This window comes from Hippocampus zosterae, chromosome 11 (assembly GCF_025434085.1).
Source record: "Hippocampus zosterae strain Florida chromosome 11, ASM2543408v3, whole genome shotgun sequence".
NCBI classification, from domain to species: domain Eukaryota; kingdom Metazoa; phylum Chordata; class Actinopteri; order Syngnathiformes; family Syngnathidae; genus Hippocampus; species Hippocampus zosterae.
In genome coordinates, this window is record NC_067461.1 from 16,543,056 (window position 1) to 16,560,018 (window position 16,963).

At 41.4% G+C, this 16,963-nt stretch overlaps 1 protein-coding gene across 1 annotated transcript; it reads left to right on the top strand.

Moving 5' to 3' along the window:
• The first annotated feature begins 1,682 nt into the window (after positions 1 to 1,682).
• LOC127609836 (cytochrome P450 1B1) lies at positions 1,683 to 10,954 on the top strand. The gene is made up of 3 exons (XM_052079354.1): positions 1,683 to 1,726; positions 4,210 to 5,202; positions 8,105 to 10,954. Exons 2-3 carry the CDS (start codon positions 4,211 to 4,213, stop codon positions 8,706 to 8,708), a joined length of 1,596 nt encoding a protein of 531 aa, XP_051935314.1. The 5' UTR covers positions 1,683 to 1,726; position 4,210; the 3' UTR covers positions 8,709 to 10,954.
• Positions 10,955 to 16,963: the final 6,009 nt, after the last annotated feature.

Consider the following 16,963-nt stretch of genomic DNA (forward strand, 5'->3'; position numbering starts at 1 on the left):
AAAGTTGGTCACATGAGTGGGATGTTCAGGATCACCAGGTCCCTCCCTGAGAGCATACACACACACACACACACACACACACACACACATTCTGTCTTGTATACGTGTGTGTGTGTTTGAACCGACCATGTTAAAATAAGTTGCCAAGAGTAAGATGCTCGGGAGGTCAGACAGTAGAGAGGCTGGAGTCTGACAAAGAGGGCACAGCATGCGAGATTGATGAGCCAGACAAAAGTGACATGAAGCAGATGAAACTGACAGTGTGAACAGAGAATACTAGTCAAACAGACCGGGAAATAACAGGTGCAGCAAGGTGTCAGCAACAGAAAGAGAATCATTTTGAAGCTGTGTTAAAAGTTACTGTTACATAAATAATGGGTGGGGTTTACAAAAAAGGCTGAGAGGATCCACTCACTTTCATTAGTTTTCTTGAACTTGATTTCACGTACGACCTATGTACAAGAGGTTGACCTTGAATCAAAGACAAAAAAGGAATGCCTAGAATTAATAAATTACCAAAGACTCAATAGTTAGGTCAATCCAGAATTGGAGGACATTTTACTGCCCACCCATCAAATAAACCACATACAAAATACAAAAACATGCAGTTTGTGGGTACAGATGCTTGTCCCAAGACCAAGTTAAAAAAAAAAAACTAAGAGAAAGTAATACTTGAAAATAGTTTTTAAAAATGCCAAAGAGGTCTGGAGTACCTCTATAATGCAATTTTTCCTCTTATTCCACCCCCCGAAAACCAAACTGGATCTCAAATAAAACATTTCAAATGAAATGTAAATGTTTTTGATAGTTTTTTTCATTTATCTCTCTTGCAGCTGTGGGAACATTTGTTTTAATAAACAAAATATTTTCATTAATAATTATTCTTCATGGAACATGTGTCCCACAAGATGCACGTAACCCTGTTACCATAACCTTTTTAGCTTTTGTCAAAGAGGAAAGCATTGAATCACATGATATGCTGGATTTGACATCATCACCGTTTTCCAAAATAATGGGCAGAGCAAATGAATGTCCTCTCTTCTATTTTTCATATTTTTTACAACGTAGTTTGTCCTCTTGGTCAGCAGTAACAGCTAGCTAAACAGCTAGCTTCTTATTCCTGAAAGAAAGCTAACATGGTCTGGATTTGCAACCCTGTTACCTGCAGACCTGTTGCTGTGGTTACATTATTTAGGTTATTCGGTTGTTATTATTATTATGATTGATGAATATGCAGCAGAAAAATCAGAACAGTGAAGGCTTAGTTTCCCAAGAACTTTGAAGCCCAAATGTTAATACAATACAATACAATGCAATACATGCTGATTTATATAGCGCTTTCACAACAGCACATACCAGCTTCTCACAGTTTATTCAGTTCAGAACAAATCTTTTCGGTAGTCCTTGGTGTTCAAATAAATCTTGTGACATTGATGTAGAAAGAAAGTGGGCAGGGGGTAAACTTCAATTTGGTGAAATTATAATGTAAGATAGACCAAATGAATGAGAACAGATGGCATCCGTTTGTAAATAAATGTCCTTTCGAACAAAAAAGGCAGGGGTGACATTGTGTAATCTTGGTTTATGAACAAGTAAAGGAGGCTGGGTTCAGGCCACACATTGGCTTGTCTCCACCCTCCTGGACCGATTTCTAACGACAAATTCACTCCCGCAGTAGCATCTCAACTTGTGTGACACGACTTGAGAGAAGAAAACTGGACACTTGGTAAGCTCTCTTTACATCTAAATTGTCTTGAAGGTCTTGCTTGTCAACATCATGCCCGTTTTATTTTTTTGTTGATATGCATAAACAGTTGATATTCATAAACACTTTAATTTTGAGCACTGGAGAAATCACTCATATCATTATTATCATGTTTAAATGTTGGTTCATTATTAAGTCTTTTGTAACATTACAATGAAATACAAGGAGCATCATGGCCACATTTTGATTAAAAATAGGATGCAAACAGGCTGACTGGAGTCGGATTCATTGATATTCATTATTGTGGATAAATATATTTTGTATTAATGCACTCAGGTAAAAAGTAAACATTTAATGTCATAACGTCGGCAGGAATATTTTACTACGAAGGCTAATGCTACTCGACTGGTAACAAAAATAATGATGGTGTTTGTTCAATGAATTACGGTCAGCACATCTACCTCACGGTTCTGACGTTTGAGTTTGCATTTTGGCTTCAGTCTTCCTGTGTGGAGTTTGCATGTATTCCCTGAGCTTGCTTGTGTTTTCTCTGGGGTACTAGAGCTTCCTCCCACTTTCCAAAAACATACACATTATATTGACTAACTGTCTGTAGACGTGAATGTGAGTGTGAGCGGTTGTAAATCGTATCAATGCCCCCGGGATTAAGTGGCAACCAATTCAGAGTGTAGTCCGCCCCTGTCCCAAAGTCAACTAGGTTAGGCTCCGGTTCACCCGTGACCTCTGTGAGGTCAAGCGCGATAGAAAATGGGTGGATGATGGGCTTCACTGGCGATCATTAGAGTGATATAAGCTGCTGTCCGCGGTGCTGAAGCGGATCACCAAATCCCACTCGGCCAACAGGCACGACGAGGAGACCCGAGAAGAGCAGCCGCAGTTCACATCAACGCAGTCTGCAAAACATTCACATCCAACATCAACTCTATTGACTCACGTTACAAAGCTATGTCACACTCCAGGCGGCAAGACTGCATCCTGCAACAGAGATGACAAAAAGGACAGAGACCAGCATGAGGCAGCGATGGCCACTAGGCCTCCTCGTGTATTGGGTACTTATTGTTAATTAGGTACGAATGCTTCACAATGTGGGAATCGCCTCCATCTGGTGGCTTAATTGGAAACCACATGCTACATTCCCTTTAATGGTGCCTCGTAATTCGAATGACGTTTAAAAATGTTCCTGCTCCTTCTAGTTTCTTCTTTCATTTTGCTCGCATGAAAAAAGAAAAGAAAACAGAGAAAGAAATCTGATCATCATTCTAACATGGATGATGGAAAGGAACAAAATAATTTGAAAAATTATCGGTGGCCTATATTTATTGTTCTTGTTTTGGTTGTAAAGTGTCCTTGAGTGTCTTGAAAGGCGCTTATAAATGAAATGTATTATTATTATATTACATGCTAATAAAATAACATTGAAGTAAGTAAGATGTGCCTGTGGTGTAAAACTATACTGCAGCGTACTCAGTTGTTTTCTACTATCATTTTAATTAGTAAATTCATTGACGGCACCAAAATATTAGACAATATTAATGACATCACAATATTTTTATCATTGTAAAACCAGACAACAGAGATATCAAAAAAATAAAGGGACCACTTGGAGTTAGTTATCTTTCTACAATAAAAACAAGGGGGAGGGGCGAGAAGGGTGGAACACATCGCCTCTTTTCTATATTGTGTAATTTAATTGATATTTATTCAGATTCTATGTTGCCGTTTACAATACAATACATGCTGATTTACATAGCGCTTTAACAACAGCTGCAGCTGTAACAAAGCGCAGTTAAAGTATTTAGTTCATTTTAAAATGTTACGGTTGATTTTCATTGAATTGCATCAAATATATCACTCCTACTATTATTACTACAAATAAAATCATATCATTGTTATGGTTATCATTATTCGCTGTTATAGTAATGATAACAATAACAATTAGTATTATTATGAGTAGTAGTGCACAAACAATAAAAAAACAATGATAGGAATAGTAGTCTATCCATTTGACAACAAAATGACTTCTGCATCTTTGTGATTGAACTTAACTGCAGTGGGACATCCGACGCTCGCCTGGAAATGCAGACTCAACGCTGTACCAGCGTTTGATTTATTTCTTTCGTGCAGAAAGAAAATGGGTTTGGCTTGCCAGGCTAATACGACGCCGGTTACCTGCCTATATAGCACGCGGGGAGGGGTGTGACACCCTCGAAAATGACATCTAAAAAAAAAAAAGAGACGATGTTGGGACTTTTGCAAAGGCAGAGCAGGCAGCGCAACAGGCTGCGCGATTTGAGATTTGACCGCTGGATATTGCAAATATATAGTTTGTTCAGAACAGAGAGAATTCTACTTTAGATGAATGTTTTTTTTTTCTTCAAAGCCAGGTACATTGTATAGGTGTCTATATTATCATTGCTAGATTTCGATTCTGTCTCTGACACCATAACGAGACTTTTTCAAATTGATGCCGTTCCCCACTGCAGGATGGTCAAGATGACTTTGAAGCTGGATGAGAGCGGCGGATTGTTTCTGATGAGCCTGTTAGTGACTTGTGTCACCTACTTGCTGTCCCTCCAAGCGTGTCGCTGGTTCCAGCAGCGCCTGCCGGGTCCGTTCCCTTGGCCCATCATCGGCAACGCGGCGCAAATCGGCAAAGCGCCGCACCTGTATTTCGCGCGCTTGGTCGAGAAATACGGCAACGTCTACCAGATTCAACTGGGCTCCCGGAGCGTGGTGGTGCTGAACGGGGAATCCATCAAACAGGCGTTGATCAAACAGGGCTCGGAGTTTGCCGGCAGACCGGATTTCACCTCGTTCCAGTACGTGTCCAACGGGGACGGGCTCGCCTTCGCCACCACATCGGACTGGTGGAAGGTGCACCGCAGGGTGGCCCATTCGACCGTGAGGATGTTCTCCACGGGGAACCAGCAGACCAAGAACACATTTGAGCGACACGTTATCTGCGAATTGAAAGAGCTTCTGGAGCTCTTCGTGCGCAAGACCGAGCAGCACGCGTTCTTCGTGCCCCTGGCGGACCTGGTGGTGTCCACGGCCAACTTCATGAGTGCGGTGTGCTTCGGCAAGAGGTACTCGTACGACGACGCGGAGTTCCGTCAGGTGGTGGGTAGGAACAGCCAGTTCACCAAGACTGTCGGCGCAGGGAGCATCGTGGACGTGATGCCCTGGCTCCAGTACTTCCCCAACCCCATCAAAACGTTGTTTGACAGCTTCAAGATGCTCAACCGGGAGTTCAGCGTCTTCATTCGCGAAAAAGTGAGGGCGCACAGGAAATCCTTTGACTCGAGCATCGTTAGGGACATGACGGACGCTTTGATTGTAGCTTTGGACAAAGTCGGCGAGAAAAACGGCCGCCGATCGGACAAGGACTATGTGTCGCCCACTGTTGCAGATATATTTGGAGCAAGTCAAGACACGTTGTCAACAATGCTGCAGTGGATCATTCTCATCCTTGTCAAGTAAGCCAGTTTCCTCTCTCTAGGGTACTCATTTTAAATGACACGAATATATGAACATTACTGACATTGTAACCTCCAAAGAATTTCGGAAAAACAATGCAAAAATATTTTGAGGCACTACAATGCAAAAATAAATCTGATTAAAAAAAAAAAATAAACAGAGTGCACTCAAACGTTCAAGGCGACAATGTTGAATAAAATTTGAACCCGGGCAATTCTGCAAACTATTTTTTAAGTTTTGGTCATGTGAAAATTGACTATCCTGTATTTGTAACAAAGAAATAAGAGTTTTGAAACTAAACCTCAGTAAGAACAGCTCAGCAATTTTTTTTGAGGCAAGCAACTTACTTTGTTGTGCTAAAGTCGTCGCCACACTTGTCAATAATTGCAATTTTAATGTTATTCCAACTTCAATAACCGTTTTAACCCACCAGAGACAACTTGTGATTTTTTTGGTGTAAAGCGGTACCTTGAGTTTTTTATCCCAAAGAAGTCAAGTCACGTCAACAAGTCAACAGTATTTATAGAGCACTCTCAAACAGCCATCGCTGCATACATGCTGTACATGGAGCGATTTAACATGCACAATAAACAGTAAGACGAAATGGTAATAAAGGCGGTAGAAAGCACCAAGCAGTAAAATCATGCCGAGTCGAATGCCAAAGAATACAAGTGAGTTTTAAGGAGGGCTTTATAGATGGGCAGCGAGGAGGCTTGCCGAATGTTCAGTGGGAGGTCATACCAGAGAGAGGGACCAGCAACAGAAAAGGCTCGATCCCCTCTGAGCCTCAGTTTAGTTCTTGGTACTTCTAACAAAGACTGGTCCACAGACCTGAGGCGCCGGGCAGGTGTGTATGGGCGGATGAGCTCAGAGAGGTAAGGTGGCGCGAGATTAGAGATTTGAAAACAAAGAGGAAGATCTTGAAAATAACTCTAAAATGAATGGGGAGCCAATGAAGGGATGCCAGAGTAGGAGTTATGTGGTCCCTCTTACGAGTACCAGTCAAGAGGCGAGCAGCAGCATTTTGGACCAGCTGAAGGCGCTTAATGGAGGACTGGCTGACTCCAAAGTACAGGGCCTTACAGTAATCGAGCCGGGATGTGACGAAGGCATGGATTACTGTCTCAAAGTGTTCATGTGAGAGGAAAGGTTTTATTTTGGCCAGCTGTCTAAGGTGAAATAAGGTGAATAGAAAGAAAATACAAAAAAATTAAACATTTTCCTATACTTATATTTTCCTGTAAAATGTGAAGAAATAATTTTTTTCACATTACTTTCATTGAACTCAATTTTGCTCCCTTTTTTTGTTGCCTTCAGTAGACATCATAGAATTGCTGAACTCCTAATGCTTTACCAAGTTCATTTAATTCATGCCACGGCTCATGTTTTTCTATGATTTTAAGCTTTTCGTTCATTGGACACAGTCACTTTCTTAGGACTCATGGTTATAATTTTATTTTTGTGGAATACCTCCCCCAAAAAAAGAAAAGAAAACGTGAGCATAAAACAACAGACGTACAGGAAGGTCAGCACATGAACTGATAGTGGCCGGGCGTTGTGAACTTCGCGGCGTGGTGGAGTGTTTGAAGCAGTTGTAAGTCAAATGCTTGCTCGCAATTTAAAGCACAAAACTGATTGAGTGACGGGTTGTATCTCAAAAACGCGGTAAGCTGGGGCACTTATAAGTCCAGGTACCTCTGTATGATGCTACACATCTTTTCACAGAAACCCACACATACCATTCACATTTGCCCCCTTGAGAGGTACAGAGCAGACCCCATTGAATGCATGAGCCCACACGCAATGCAATCTTCATATTTGTCCAAGACCTCATTCGTGAGACTCTGTGGTAAGTGTAGTGCTAAACAAAAAAAAAAAGGCTCCTAAATGAGCTTAGCAAATTGGATGTTCTTGATTGGCTTGATAAATGGCAAACGATGGTGCCGATATCAAGCATATCATAAAACAAACAGATAAAATCAGAAATACAATACAATACAATACATGCTGATTTATATATGCAAATGTCTCAATTCAGAAGAAAGATCAGATATTGCCGATTACATATATGGCACAGCATCTCATAGCAATCCCCAGACCATGAAAATATGCGTAAACACCCCCTCCATCACGGATTCAATTTTATTTTATTTTTTGTATCATTTCTGCCTCATTACTTTGTGGTACTTGTGCAAAAAGCAAGACCATGAACATTAAAGCCTGTCACGCTCCAATGAAATCCAAAATCCAAGTTTTCTCATCATGGGTGCATTCGCAAATATGCTCTGAGCGCATTGCTTCACTCAGACCATTCGGAAACTCAGACCATTGTTCAGATGTGCCGTTTGCTTATTCAGAGTGCCACTAAAAACACATTCCCAGAGCACTGTATACCACACAGCTCGAGGAAAGTAAACAGTTGAAGCACAAGTTGCTGATTATAAGCGGTGTTCAGAAATTGATGCGACTGGAGGCACCACAGGATGGCGACGATATGTCCGTTTAATAACTACCTACAAATTTTTCTTTTCAGTTTCAAACGTCTGACCTGAATCAGAATTCTCTCTTGCACTCAAACCATAGGCGCAATACTGCTGGGTTAATGCGCCTTTTTGGCCCTGTAAATCCATGTGGAAACGGAAGCAAGTTGCCATGACTCCCGTTGTTCTTATCCTAATACTTCTCCGTCTTCTAAATAGAAGATAGAGAAGAAGAATCTCCGCTGTAAGTACATGATAGTAGTAATGCGAAGAAGTAAAACGGTAACAGCAATGCGATTTCCTGAACATTCGGATGGCATAAGGCACATGGTCGCAATCCTACTTGAGATGGAATTAATTGCAAATTTGAATGTCTATAACTTTGTCTTGTTTCTCCATGGTGGATTCCTGGCGAATGAAGGTACCCGGAGATGCAGGCGCGTCTTCGGAAAGAAGTGGACATGGTGGTGGACCGCAGTCGCCTCCCCTCCATCGAGGACCAGCAAGCGCTGCCTTATGTCATGGCCTTCATCTACGAGGTGATGCGCTTCACCAGCTTCGTGCCGCTCACGATCCCTCACTCCACTACCACAGACACCTCGATCAGTGGTTACGCCGTACCAAAGAACACAGTGGTTTTTGTCAACCAGTGGTCGTCCAATCACAACGCCGCTGTCTGGTCACAGCCGGAGAAATTTGATCCCCAGCGTTTCCTGCAACCCAGTGGTGATCTGAACAAGGACCTGTGCAACTCTGTACTCATCTTCTCTGTGGGGAAGCGGCGCTGCATTGGAGAGGAGCTGTCCAAGCTTCAGATCTTTCTCTTCACGGCTCTTCTGGTTCACCAGTGCCACATTAGCACAGACCCGGACAGGGCGCCCGGCCTCGGCTACAGCTACGGTCTGACTCTCAAACCAAACCCTTACTTAATCGCCGTGTCACTGCGGGATGACATGAGGCTGCTCAAAGAGGTGACCAGCCAGGTTTTAGACGGAGAAATCAAGATAACTCCCCCGGACTCTTAAAAAAGGATGAAAATAAATCAAGCTCGAAATACAAGGAGGCAAAAGAAGTGAACATATTTCTGCGATGAAATGGCAAGCTCAGCAAAACATGGCGGTCAAGTTGTGTCAGACGTGATCACGAACAGTAGAGGCTGGAGTACTAATGCGAGAACATCATGGTGGGATTCAAACACTGCACTGGAAGTCTTCATTTAATGCAGCATTTCTGTTCAAGAGTGACTCCATGCCCAACACGCCAAAACAAACTCACAGACCGCTCTGCTCGGCTTAACCTGCAAGATAGTTATTTACGAATAAGGCTGATGTAATACCATCCATCCATTATCTGAACCTCTTAATCCTCACAAGGGTCGTGGGCTTGGTGGAGCCTATCCCAGCTGACTTTGGGCAGTTGGCGGCGTATACCCTGAACTGGTTGCCAGCCAAGCACAACAACCACTCACAGTCACACATACGGACAATTTAGAGCGGTCCATTAACCTACCGTGCATGTTTTTCGGAATGCGGTAGGAAACTGTACCTGAAGAAAACCCACCGTAGACGCGGCTTGACGAGATGAAAACAGGACAGCTGCATTACCAGCGCTGCCTGAAAGGGAAAGGGGTGTCGGCTCCACCAGGCACATGGTGGAATAGGGACCAGTCCTTAATACCTGTGGGGTCCATTTGGTCGGGTCATTCTGCCACGTTTGCGAGGTGGTGGTGGACCCCAAAAAGCAGGCAGGAGAGAGGAGCAGGGTGTATTTGAAGAAGTGTATTGATAAGACACAGAAAACTAAATCCTACGCAAACAAAGTCCAAAGTAGCAAACAAAAATCATGACTGAAGATAAAACATAACAGCAACCAAAACATGACTGAAACAAACCTGATTGCAGCAAACAAACATGACAGCAGCCAAGAGCAAACAATGACCCGAACTGAGTGTTTGGGCTGGGAGTCCTATTAAAGCCCTAATTACCTATGACCAACAGGTGTGCAGCTACCGGGGGAGCCCTACAGTGCCACCTGTTGGTCCCTAAACCGAATCATGACAGTCCGCGTCTACGTTGAGCTGAGGCTCGTCACGTGTCTGTTGGAGTTGAGTCCCATTCACGTCGACGACGAGCCGTGCCACGTCCACGCCCACGTCAGGCCGAGCCCCTGTTCACGTCCGGCTGTTCCTTGTCCCCAGTTACGTCGAGCTCCGTCCACGTCAGGCCACGCCCAGCCAAAAGGATTGCCGTCCCTTTTGTTCCTGTTCCCTGGCGAGGTGAAGGTCACCTCGCTTATCGTTCCTGCATTTCGGCGAGGCGAAGGTCGCCGTCGCTTTTAGTTTCTGTTCCCTGGCGAGGCAAGCTTTTGGACAACTTTGGGACGTCTGGGATCCGTCCCTTGAGGGAGGGGTACTGTCATGATTTGGTTTAGGAACCAACAGGTGCCCCCCCCCCCCCCCCCCCCCCTGGCAGCTGGACTCCTGCCCGAACACTCAGTGTCGGGTCATTGTTTGCTTTTTGCTACTGTCATGTGTGTTGCTGTTTGCTCTTGGCTTCTGTTATGTTTAGTTCATTGTTATGTTTTAGCTTTAGTCATGGGTTTTGTGTGATACTTTGGACTTTGTTTGTTTTGGATTTAGTATTCTTTGTTTTAAATACAATTCTTCAAATACACCCTGCTCCTGCCTCCTGCCTGCTTTTTGGGGTCCTCCACCACCACCTCGCAACGTGACAATATTAGGTCATGGCAGCATCTGTTTAAATTGTTCACTACAAGAACAATAAGGAACAACTGTTTGTTTGTTTTTGTTTTTTTTTCTTGCTCCAGTGCTCCAATTACAGTTATAATGTGTAATTTCTCTCACACACGTACACACACACATACCTGGGTGTTGAACTGTACTTAATCGGTAGCACTTTAAACGGTAGCCGACTCGCATTTAACATGAATTTGAATGTGATTGTTTCGTTGCGAACATAACCACATCCTCAGGGTGTACACAAATGTGCAACCACATAATCTCAGGTCTTTATTTTAACTCCCCTCTCAAAAATTATTTTTTATTTTTTCAATTGAGTTGTACAATCAGAGTAATGATGGAAGAAGTTCAGAAATGATTTGTCAGTCTCATGCATTGAATGACACGTGGCATTTTAACAGCTGTGTATATATGTTTTTAATCTTAATTATTTTGACATGAAAAAAAATTTGGATGCTTCATGATGTTCATGACTGGTATATCTTATTGATTAAACTATATCCAAAAAATTCACTTTCTTTTACAAATTATTTTAAAAAAAATATACCCCCCCCCCCCTCAACACACACACACCACCGCAAATGTGAATATTTTAATCCTGACATTGAACCATCCACACAGTGAGAATAAATACATGACAAAGGACGAACCCATCCATTCAACCAGAGAAGCATTATACACGCTGAAAACGCTAAATCACCTTTAGCTAACTCATGAAACCAGGTAGGGCCATTTCCACCAATGCTAACAATGTTTTGTCAAATCACAAAAGTTACATGTACCTGCCAACTGCGACAAAAAGAGTTAAGTTACGAACCACTTCAGTCTCTTGGTACAGCATGCAGTAACTGTATCGTCGCTGTCCTGTGAAACACATACGTACATACGTACGACATAAAGTCAGAACCAACATTTTTAATTGTCATATGATTTCCACAATAACAGTCATTATTCTTGACTTCTGATTTTAAAACTAGTTATTCATCCATTTGTTGTGTGCTGTGTATGTGATACATGGGGAGGTGCTTAAACATTTACATACCTGTCGACCTTTCGGAGCGCCAACCTGTATAAACTACCCAAAAAATCCTTATGAAGAGCAAACAATCCTTGTAACATACCAAAGCATTTTATATGTCAAAATAACAGCAGAAAAAACCCCCACGAAATTTTCAATATTTACTAAGGATATCCTTTGGAGCACTGGTTGTGTTATCCTTCGTGAATTGCATCATACTTGGCTGCTTTTGTGATTCTCGGGCATTCCTTTGGTGCAAGTTAGACTTCAAATGTTCTTTCACATCATGAACTCCAGATGCAAGAACTTTTACTTTGCGTTTGCAAATTGTGCAATGAGCATATTCTTCTGTCTTACCAGGCATTATTGCGACATTAAACTGCGATATCCATTCTTGAAGAAACCTTCCACTGTGCTTCGTTTTACTTCTCTTTCTTGTTGGTTTTGTTGTGCAATATGAACGATATATTTGTTTCCTCGTAGAACTTGCTTGTACACTACCGAAGTATGCAATGAATGTTTTCAACTAAGAAACGTAATTTACTGGAAAGTTACCGGAAATAAAAGCATTCGAGTAGACGAACGGAACTACCTGTTAAGGGGGAAAAAAAACAAACAACATTTTCAGAATCCGTATGATCTGTGCGATACGGCCATAAACGTAAGATTCACCACAAAATCCGTATGAACTATGTCTAAACCGTATGAGTTGACAGGTAAGCATTTAGATGGTTTCCCAAAATTCATAACGGCCCTCCAAGGCAAACCGTAACTACAATGTGGCCCGCGACAAAAATGAGTCGCGTGTGATCCGCTGCACGTAGATCTGCTCCTTCTCACCATCATTATCGTCACTCCGCCAGGTCAGCTAGGAACAAAACTGAAATGCCTGGGGGATACACTTTTCCACTGCAAAGCTGTTATCACACTCTGCCAGAACATCCTGTACTTGATCAGTTAGAGACCTGCAGAGTGCATAACAAAGCGTGATAAAAGTACAGTAGATGAGGACTGATAAAGATTGTCGCCATGCTTCTTTTACCATTGGCACGTTCAAGAGGAAAGACCTCTTGGTGCACCAATGGTGGTAAAGCATCATGTGAAAAATGGAAACAAATTTGGCGTTTAATCTGCAGAGTTGCCAACTGTGAAATTGGTGTCAATATATAGATTGAAAGGCAGGAACCTTGGCAGAATCCCCACGCAAATATGCGAAGTCCCTCATGCAGATTCAGTAGCTTTCTTAACAGTGTCAGACATGCATAAGCCTGCTGAGAAAAGATTAAATATTGCACAACGAAGGGCAGCATGTCATTAAAGTGTTGGACTGTCAAGACTACATTAACAAGATTAACAAGAACCTCCACATTTAATCTGGAGTTTTTTTTGCAGAGACAACCGATTCACAGAAAGCTCCTGCAGTTGTGTCGTTTCAGCATGACTGTGCTTTAGTAAACCTGAATTAACATTAGAGATGTACGTAGTTTAGACAAGTAGATTTCAAAGAGGAGTTTGCAGGCTCATATGCACCAAAGGCGCAAAGACATGTTCAAGCACAAATGCAATGCTAACTGATATCATTTAAAACCAGCAAAACTCTTGACAAAATGACAAAAACACTTGGAAGCAAAACTTGCTATTATATGGGAATGTGTTGTTTTGAGGGTTTGGCCATGTGAAAATGTTTCCGGAAGGCTAGCATTGCCAAAAATAGTCTGATTTGAATTTAACCCTTTCACGGACAGCCAATACTACAGTGGACAGTTATGATGTTATCAGGTTACAGGTTGCACAAAAGGGTTAATTTTGTATGACTTCCTGTTAAATTCACTTTATGCCGATCAGAATAAGATCCGTGCAGATTGTGAAATTATAGGAAATCATCCAGATTGAGTTCATTAGATTAAAAGGTCAAACTTTCACGATCAGAATGCTAAACTGTTAATGTAGTACCGTTCAAAGTCAAATTGACAACTGCAAACATGTTCTTAACTTTGGGGACGTAGAACTTCATCTGTGAGGACTTGGACACTGGTACTGCAGCATCTCCGATCGAATCGCGCTACTGGCCAAAAAAATACAATGGCAACAGGTTGATGGAGAGATGCTGGACTGCTTTTTGACGACTATGGAGTTGTACTTTGCAAAGCAAATCTACCCACAACACTAGACTGTAAATAATTACAAAAAAAAGTTGACAGAAATTACTATTTCAAGGCAACAAACTTTGATAACATTTTGCGCAGTTCAACAAAATATTAAAAGTTTGCGAATGTGAAAATTACCTTTCCCGCAAGTTGTGTTTACAGTGTAGCCGAAGCACTGAACAGTTTGCTCAACGCTTCAATCTGACATCTCTCCTTGCGTGCCTGTATGTGTGTGATTTCTTCTGTTCTTTTAATTGGATGGCACTAACTACACAGCAGAGTGGAAACAGAATTTCCCCTTGAGCAATGAGAATCAGAAAAAAAAAACCGCAGTGAGGACCATGCAGCGGTAGATTTCTGGTTGTGGTTATAAAGTGAATTATTAGGGACTTGAAGTACTGAAGAACTGGAATGTTGCTGTGTATTTTGCTTTCCTTCTTTTTCATAAGTTCAATTTTTTTGAGTCAATGGTCATCATCAATGTTTTTCAAAATAAAACGAGCGATTCTCCAAACACACACCATGATCACGCCTTCACTGACGATGTTTACATTTTCACAGTTGACATGTATCTGCTCGAGTAGTATCCTCATTAAAAGTCTGCCGGTAAATCGCCCGAGACAGAAGACAGACAACAAACAGGGGATTCCACCAATGTTTTGGAGGGTGGAGAAAAGAAAGTACAGTGCAATCATGTCGCGTGAGAGGCTACTCAAAACACAAAGCCAACATGAAAGTGGAGGTGATTTCAAATAATTAAAAGAATCAATCACCTCTTCCTTCCTCAGGAATTTGAGCTTGAGGAGACAGAACACTGGTAAAATATGACGTGCTCTTGTGCAACCAAGGGTTCATTCCTGAAGGCCTGCATGTACCAAGATCAAGATAAGAGGCACCGAGACAGACTCGACTCAAAGCAGTCTGAGAACACATTTCATAGAATTCTGCAGCACTATTCAGTGATGTGTGCAGGAGGAAGAGGCAGACAACATTGTCAGTAGGTGTAACCTACATCTCATTTAAATAAATCAAGGAGGTAAAGGTAGTTCAAGCATTACCAAAAATGCTGAAACATGACTGAACTATTGCAGGCCATTTGGTTGAATCAGATATCGGAAAAAGGAAAAACAGTACATACCTTAAAAAAATTGATTTATGATTAAAAAAAAATCATTACACATTTAAACAAAATCCATTAGAAGCACATAAAAGGACTGAAATAATGCATTTGGTTTTTCAGATTTAATCACAGATTCTATGATTCCATGATCCAGTTCACACAAGTCTATGGGGGGATACAGTACACGCCTCCATGCAATGTATCCACAGCCTTATAATCTTACCACATATCAGAATCGCTTTGGCGCTCAATAGAACAAATATTACAACAAAACAATATTACCCTGCCAGAATAAGCATATTTGTGTAAAGCGACATTATATATATATATATTTTTTTTTTCTCACAAAAGCAGATTTTAAATACATAAAACAAACATGAATAAAATAAATACATGGTCTCCATTTAGAGTACATGTATTAAAGCAATTAGGAATGGATAAAACAGTAAAAAAACAAAACAATCAAATTCCCAACCCTCAAATTTATTACTCACCCAAAAATTACATGTATTCATTTATGTCACACATCCAATATTTCTGCTATCGAGACACAACTATGACTAAATGGCTCCATTTTAACTGCCTTGACCTTGTAAATTACCACTTGTGTCTAAATAAACAACAAAACAGGATTTAACTGGAGTTCTGTTGCACTTTAACCAGAGGTGGGCCTTCCATCAGTACTGACATGTTGACACTCATTTATATATACATATATGTATATGTATGTATGTATTAAGGTGTGTGTGTGTGTGTGTCTCTCACTGGTATAACTTCCGCTTTCTATTGTTTCGCTCACCTGGTAAAACATGCTTCAGGGTACTGACGGAAGGCCCATCAGTGTGTCACCGATGGATTCCCAGTTTGCTGGCGACTGACAAATGACGGGAAACTTTGACAACAGCCAACAAAATTGTTTTTTTGTCCGTCACGAGAATCGGCACTAACCGGGTCAGTACCAAGAGCCCTTTTGCAGTCCGTCACAGACAATAACGGAGTGATGATGACACATTTGGATTGAATTAATGATGGGTGGGTGGCCTGGCCGCTGGCAAATGACTCTGATTTTAACAATAAAATCAGTCTCAATATTGAAACGCCTCGTTTTTTAGTGAAATGCTTTGTAAAACATTTGAGCCATTCAAACTCGGCATGGACCAATTACCGGTTTGACAGTTGACCGCGGTTTTAAAAAGTCAAGTTTGAAAAACCACAAATACTGTCTCTCACCCGTAATGAGTTCTTCTTTTTTTTCTGAGGGGGACATCGAATCAGGGAATGAAATGATTTTAATGAGCCGCCTCTTTCAACTTAATTATCTCCCTTAAACTTTTGTTTTTCCTCCCCATTGAGCAGAGAGCAGTTGGGGGGGGGGGGGGGGGCGACGACGCGATTGAAGTTATAGTATATACTGTACGTATACATACAGCTCAGAGCAAGGCATCCTAGGAGGCCTACCGCAGCCATTTGGGGTGGTTCCACTCACGCTGCAAGGACACACGCACACAGCTGTGAACATCGATCATCTGATTGTGGTGTTATGGCATTTTAAAGTATTTTGATGACTTGCCAGCTGATCTAGAACTGCGATATAAGCAGAAAGTTATTCTGTGTGAAGGTAACGAGCCATACAAGCTGCCCAAAGCTGGTGTTTCAATGGAGAACGCTGGGCCGAGTCTGTCTTATCCCGACATCGTTGACCACGTGGTGTTGGCGACGAGCTCTGTGACACACCGCCAGAGATTAGCCTACCAATCATTGTAGGCTCACAACTATTTTGCAAATTAAACTAGTACATTCTTCTGCACCAAAAATTTCATTTGTATTATTTTTTTTTAAATATTCAGACAAATCATTTTTTTTAAATTCACAACTATCATTTTAACAGCTTGATACCACAACAGTTTTGGTCAAGGTCATCATACTGTTAAATAATATCAGCCCATGCTTAATTCAAATCTAAATCCATTATTTATATATTTTAAGCATTGATTTACAGTATGTCTTTTCTAAAGTATAAAGTGGATGTGAAAAGTATACACACCGCTATTAGTTATTATCAGTTATTATGTGGTAAAAGTCGAATTGAAGTTGATTAATCAATAATTGAGGGTTTTGGGTTTTTTTTGCACCACGTGTTGGTTTCGCATTAAGATAAATTAACACGCTCACATAGTAATAAATACAAACAAATGATTAAAATTACAACTCACCATGAGGCTGAGCGTAGTGGGGTT